At 38.2% G+C, this 7,123-nt stretch overlaps 1 protein-coding gene across 1 annotated transcript; it reads left to right on the top strand.

The window, feature by feature from the left end:
* Window positions 1-613: 613 nt before the first annotated feature.
* On the top strand, window positions 614-6,851 carry LOC131785421 (microfibril-associated glycoprotein 4-like). The gene is made up of 4 exons (XM_059102307.2): window positions 614-965; window positions 4,125-4,245; window positions 4,421-4,832; window positions 5,367-6,851. The coding sequence occupies exons 1-4, from the start codon at window positions 639-641 to the stop codon at window positions 5,593-5,595; spliced, it is 1,089 nt and encodes a 362-aa protein (XP_058958290.2). The 5' UTR covers window positions 614-638; the 3' UTR covers window positions 5,596-6,851.
* The last annotated feature ends 272 nt before the right edge of the window (window positions 6,852-7,123 follow it).

The raw sequence follows: 7,123 nt of genomic DNA, 5'->3' as shown, positions 1-7,123 counted from the left end.
AGCGCAAGTAAACCGTGATGATTGTGACATGGAATCTCGTAGGAGTAAAAAAAGGTATGATATGAAAATAATCCTAAAGTCTTTTACCCTTTTCGCACCTCAACAATTGGCCGAAGATTTGAGACGAGTCAGGAGAGGTTTGCTGGCGGTCTGGAACCAGCAGTTGGTGCAAGACCCTACCGCTGCCTCGCACTGCTCAAGGGCTCATACTTTCCCCCTGGCGAAGAAACGCTCTTATAAAGAGGACCTGGTCGCAGGCTTAGAGTCAAAAAATTAAAATTAAATTAAGTTGTCTTGAGGTTCGTGTCTAAATTTCCATAAAAACCCAAATCTAAAATTCACTAAATACAAATGCAAAAAAAATACAATAAAAACACTAAAAACCTAAAAACATAAAATTGCAACTACCAAAACATATTATTGGAAGCTGCCAACGCCGGCTATAGGGACACTTTTCATTTCACACAGTGACGCTACAATGACGAGTTTTGTTTACTTCATTGTTTTTATTTTCTATCCATTGAAATTTCAACAAGTTCAAGATTAATAATTAATACCGTGGAGTTAAAAACCGAAAAATTGCGATAAACATCTAATACTGAAAGATGCCGAGGCATCTAAGTGAAAGATTCCGAAGTATGTATCGGCTTGAACTGCTTCTAGTGTCTTTAGCGATTTCTTTTGCATACGGAGACCCTCGAATAATGACAACTGTCTTCCAAGCCGTTAACTTTGCCAGAGAAATAAGAGGTCGACGCCTTAATGGAAGTGTTATTACAGAAATACAGGTGGATTCAGAGAGTTCTTGTCGACTACACTGTGTTAAAGAAAGCTCATGTGTGTCATACAACTTTGGATCCACAATAAACAACAAGAAGTTTAAATGTCAACTAAGCGACTCCGATCGCTTTGCTAGTTTTAAGAATTTCACCGAAGACAACAAATTTCTCTACCGAGGAGTGAAGGTAAGAAACTTTAGATCTAGTTTTTCTAGAATGAAGTAGGTAAGCATTATATACCCTGTAGAATAAGCTTTTTAAAATGTATCCTGACGTGATGTGTAAATTTTGGAGTGTTTCAGGGTTCTAAACATCTAAATTTCCTCACTTTTAATGAAACAAAGACTGTGTAACCAACTGTGTTACTAAAACCACATATCTTTGACGTTCTTGTCTTATATTGAAAGAGGAGGGTTCGTTCGAATATCATTCTGAAAATAATTGGAAAGAGAATGGGAATATGGGACGAAAATTCTTACAAAGTTCTTAACATTTCGTCGATCTCGTAAGATCAAGTTCGATTTATCCTTTTCATTTTTGATAGGAAGTTTCGACTTGATTCTATTAATGTGAGAGATAAACATCTGCAGCACACAAAGAATGTTTTCAATTGTTTGAATTTCTGTAAAATGTATTCATTTCTTGGGAAACAGTCCACATGCATGATTTATGAGTAAGCTTATTATGACTGGAAAACATTTCATCTGTGAGGCCATTAAAATTTAAAATTTCATCGTATAATCCATTTGGTATCGTGACTACGACTAATTTTGCTAAAGAAAGAGCCTGATGTGACAAATGCGCATGATTTTTTTTGAACGAAATGTTTTAACTGAAATGTTCTGTGAATTCTTCCTCTTCCTTCACTATCCCACCTCTTTCTAAGAAAAAAATATTTGTGGAGGATCTTTAAAACATAAAAATCGTATAAATAAATAAAGGGTTGCCCGGATTCGAAGAACCCAAGTTTCTGTAAATTGTTAGAAATTAGTTCCTAACACTCGTTATTTTGTTGTCCCTTTCTTTATTCACTCTTACTACTCAAGTTATTGCAACAGGGACTAACTCCGATCTCTCAAGGAAAGTGTGGGTCACCGCTTATAAAGGTGACACTTATACCGAGCTGTCAATCTCTCTCCTTCGTCATGCTTACACACTTAGCGAATCACGCTAAGCTACGCAGAGCGGAGTTCGCATACTAAGTAGATACCTTCGCGATGTTTACGTTTTACGAAATGTCTTTCTTACTTAAATTTCTTATTCTTAAAAAAAAAAATAATAATAAGATTGACAATATAAAAATTATAATAAACTTAGTAACAACTAAAATCATACTTAAAAGATATCGTAAGAGAAAATAGTCTTTGAAGGCTGTTGCATAACAGCAGAATAAAGACAAAATTCGGAGAAGAAAGGGCGTACCCAAGATACTGCCCCTAAACGAGCTACGTGCTAGCCGCATAAGTTATCTAATTACAAATTCAGTGCGGAAGATGAAAAGAACTACATGTTTACACTTTAAGTCACGTCTAAGAAAAAGAGGTGTCGAACGTGCTTAATTAAAAACTGAAAACTATTTTCCTGATTGAAAATACAACATGGATTTAGCCTAAAAACGAGATTATTAAATGGATAAAAGTATAAAGAAAGGTTATTTCCAGGAAACTCCTGTACAGGATCAATTTTTTATAAAGTAGAGTCATTTTCTTAGCAATCAATCATCTTTTAGCAACATAATAGAAATATACTGATATCTAGTCGCAAACCGCAGTTTACGCAAAAACAGCTTTCTCCATGTCAAGTTTACGATCTTAATATGGAAAAGGCAATCAAACTGCCCGCCAAAAGGAATAAGAAACGATCAACGATCTTACTTCAAGGTTTACTGAATGGCTTACGCAGATATATTATTTCCATTTATTTTCACGCTCAAATAAGTCAAAAATCACCTTTAATGAAAATTCTTACCAGACGCCACTTTTGTCTTTTAACAAAATTAAACCTAATACGTTTTTCGGCTTTCATTACTAGAGTATAATTACGTTCGCTTCAGGTCCAAGGCGATCACAACGCTAACAATCCACGTCAAAATTAGTTGAAAAATCATTTTGAAGAGTTCAGAGTCTATTTATGTGCAGAGTAACACTCCAGTTTCTACCATACCCTAAATCATTCAAAAGACCCCCTCCCCCTTAACAAGGACTAAAGGGATTAGATTGAAGTAATAAGGGCTAGGGGTCGGGGGAGTCAATGTGTCAACAATACTGTCGCCAATTGTAGGTTTTTAGTACTTTTAAAGGTTGTAAGACTTGAAATCGACATGTAAGTTGGCAAGGATTTGTTCTGCCTGTGGACTATTCGCTAGTACTTCTAACTTGTCAAAATTGAAGTGCAGATTCCATTTTTTAGTCCATGCTGCTAGCTCATCGATATCGAATTGTGGCTCCTGTTTTTCTTTTTCTACGTTTTCCAGTTCCTTTCATATCTTAGTGTCATCAGCGGACACTAACTTATTAGTGTTGGAGATGTTTGATGATATTTCATTGACGCATATTAAGAAGAGAATAAGAACAGGGATCGTGCCACGGAGAACACCGGATAACACTCGGGTCTAGGAAGAGTAAGTGCCACGCACCACGACACGTTTTGGGCACCCAAGGAGATTTCTACAACAACCGAGGTCTATCTATTCCATGCCATTTTAGCTAAGGCAGCAATCGTCCTTGGGGTACGAAATCGAATGTTTTCGGAAGGTCTAAAAAGGACATCCGTTGGTCTTGATTTGTGTAGGTCAGTCGTGAAAACAAGAAATATATTTAGTTATCTTATTCAACGAATTGTCTGCTATAAATGCACTGCGGGTGCAATTCATAACAAGCCAAAAAGTACGCAGCGAAAATATTAAGTTTGCCTGGTTGATTTAACTTCACTTCAGAAAAAGTTATGGCGATATGTAGGTGCTTGTAAACAATTTGAGCCTCGCGGTCTAAAGCTGTTCTACTGATATTTTTCCCTCTCTTGCGACAGAGAAGTGATCCCCAGTTTCTTTTAAGCCCACCGGTGGTCAGATTCAACAACAATTCAATGATACTCGATCGTCCTTATCTGAAAAGACTAGAACGTCTAACTATTTGAAGATATCAGAGCAAGGGTAACGCATTGCCCTCAGTTATTTTAAATCCCTGAGGGTTAGTCTGGTCAAGGAACTTAATGTTGGCCTGTCTGGAAGCTTATGATCTGATTAAATCTGAGAATATGAAACACGTACAATTTTAAAAGTCTATCAATCAATTAATAGGATACCTTTATTTTAATATAAGTAATCAGGTGCTTTTGTATTGACAGAGCGATTGTGAAGTCACCTCTTCCCTTTGTGCAGAAAACGAGATTTGTGTTCCCAACTATAAAGAGAACACTGCAGAATGTAAATGTCGTTATGCTTCTGGATATACGGGAAAACCATGCAGTGAGTATCATGTCTAACGCTCTCACTAGTTTGCCAATTTATATTGACTGAGTGCGTGCGTGAAGTCTTAAGTATCCCAATTTGGATCAAGCAAAATGACTCAGTACAGCTTATCCACCCTGATCAATTAATGAATTTGAGCTCTATTAATTATCTCTTTTTCTTCTAAAAACAGAAGCAAAAAGCTGCACCCAACTACTTAAAGTTGGTTTCACCTCCAATGGCGTGTACACCATCAATCCAGATGGCGGTAAACCAATACGAGTGTTGTGTGACATGACCACAGACGGTGGAGGTTGGACCGTTTTCCAGAGACGTATGGACGGCTCCGTTGACTTCTATCGCGACTGGAAAGCTTACAAAGAGGGGTTCGGAAGTTTAAGCAGCGAGTTCTGGCTCGGAAACGACAATCTTCACCGTTTGACGAATGCCAATGACGTCATGTTGAGAGTTGACTTGGAGGACTTTGAGGGGAACATCACATTCGCTGAGTACAATACATTTAAGGTGGCAGACGAAGCCGATAATTACAGACTCACTCTCGAAGAATACAATGGCACAGCGGGAGATTCCTTCATGTATCATAGGTAACATAAATAGTTAAGTAAATACATTGGTGTTGAATGTGTTGGGTTGAATGTATTTAGACAAAATTATAGCACCTATGGTCAAAACTTTGTCATCTAACATTAAGGACAGCCAACACGCACTTGAAATTTTTCGTGGCTTTAATTTCCCTGGCAAAAAAAACTTATTTTCACTGAGGATATTATTATACCTATGTCTCGTGTTTCTCCCTACACTTCTTTCGTGCTCTAGCCGCTTCCTGCGTGCTTTATAACAGAACAGAGCACAGCCAAGGCTTCTTTATTTGTTAACTATTGTCCCTATCCTAAACTACTGTATTATATTCTATCCTATTCTATTCTACTCTATGATATTGTATTACAAATCTACCTCTTTATCTGTCTCCCTCGAGTCTCTTAATTCTTTCTTTAAAGCAATTTGTCAAAGTAGTACCCTTAATTAAAATTCGTTTTCTAAGTTTTACGGAAAAATCTCTTTCCTCAACGGCTAAACAGAAATGAAAGAAGGCCACATAAGTTTTTTTCTTATTCCAGCGATATGCAGTTTTCCACGAAAGATCAAGATAATGATCTAAAGGATATAAGCTGTGCCCAACACTACAAAGGGGCCTGGTGGTACAACGGATGCCATTGGTCCAATCTAAACGGATTGTATTTGAATGGCAAACATGCCTCTTATGCTGATGGAGTCAACTGGGGCACGTTAAGAGGCCATCACTACTCACTAAAACGCACTGAGATGAAAGTAAAAACCAAGGGATAAGATGGTTTCTGTCGTGGGGTGACAAAACATTATCTCAAAGTGCCTATGAAACGAAATTTTTTTGTGTAAATACTTAGCTTATCATATGTGCAAACCGATTCTGATAGAAGAAAAATTTCAAAAAACTTAAAACTCGGTTTTTTCGGGCCCTAAAGTGCTCTTTTTTTGTCTTAAAAGTGTCCTATGGACTGGTAACGAATTAGCAGGTGATGACGTAGAAAACTGTGAAAACTCTCAGTTGACACTTACAAACCTCTCACATCTCTAGTAATTTTACATCAGTCAGTGTTGAAATACTCTTGAAATACTCTTGAAATAGTGTCCGATAGAGATGTAAAACTACCTTCAGAAAGCTCTACCGAGAGTCGTGATACATCGTACTCAAGCAGTAGGGAAGAAATGGAAGTTGCGAGTGCGGTTCAGCCCTACAAAGGAGAACCGCGTGCATCAAATAAAGATTTCGACGAAAACTGAGAAAGACGGTTTCTCGCCTGCGGTGTTTCGGTCAAGATTAGAACAAAAAATTCCCGTCACTGAATGTTTAGTTTTCTGCGTTTGAGTTTTTTTTCCATGGCGAAATCTGTGTTAAGAATGGGTAGCTGTGTTCGTTTCTGTTGCCATAACATTTTATTCCGCACCTTAGGCGGCGAAGGTTACGCCCGGTCAGTGCCCTAGAGTTTCACTGCTGTAGAGAGATTTCCTTAGTAAGCCAAACTTTTGACGAAAGAATCAGATGTATCAGGAGGCACGATGATTTTTCACCGAGAAGTCACTGCAAGTTGCTCCTCAGTTTCCTCAGAGATTGCAAAGACAAAGGCTATCGTCGGGCTGAATTCATTGGTTATCTTCTCTTGATTTGACCAGTGACATGTGTTCGTAACAGGCGCCTTCGGAGCATAAGGCCGACGACATTGAAGAGTAAAATCGCCTCGATTTTGACGGTCAAAACGCGTCCATTTTGGCCATACAGCTATATCCTTTGGAAAGCAAAATATTCGGCATTTGTGTATTAATCTTGTAGCTAACATCATTTGGGGCCCCGGCCACCCAATCTGTTCATCCTTTCTTTTAGACTTCTCCTTTCTCCACCATGATTGTCAACGTGTCTTCACAGTTTTCTACGTCATAGCTATGTTACACTTTTTGGCCGCCAAATTGTACTTTCGATGCACAAAAAAATGGTCAAAGAGAACTCACTAAGCGATAAGGTCGATTATTTCTAATTTTAAATACAGCTATCAACCAGAAATGCGGGGGGAAATGTGTCTTAGGCACTTAAAGTATGACGACAAGAAACTTTTTTTCATATCTTCAATAGCTTCAACCCAGACCGACTTATAGCTAAAGCAAAGCATATCGTTAGGAGCAGCCACAAGATGCTCATTTCTCGTCAATGATTTCCGTAGTTAGTATGAGCTTTTTTATGGTAAACCTGGCCCCGGTTGTTGGAAGGGTGGATAACACTACTGCACTGGATAAGTCTCTATCCGGTGGATGCCGCAACGCGTTTTAGCGATTTATCCATTAG

This window comes from Pocillopora verrucosa, chromosome 1, assembly GCF_036669915.1.
Source record: "Pocillopora verrucosa isolate sample1 chromosome 1, ASM3666991v2, whole genome shotgun sequence".
NCBI classification, from domain to species: domain Eukaryota; kingdom Metazoa; phylum Cnidaria; class Anthozoa; order Scleractinia; family Pocilloporidae; genus Pocillopora; species Pocillopora verrucosa.
This window is presented reverse-complemented; position numbering and strand designations above follow the sequence as displayed.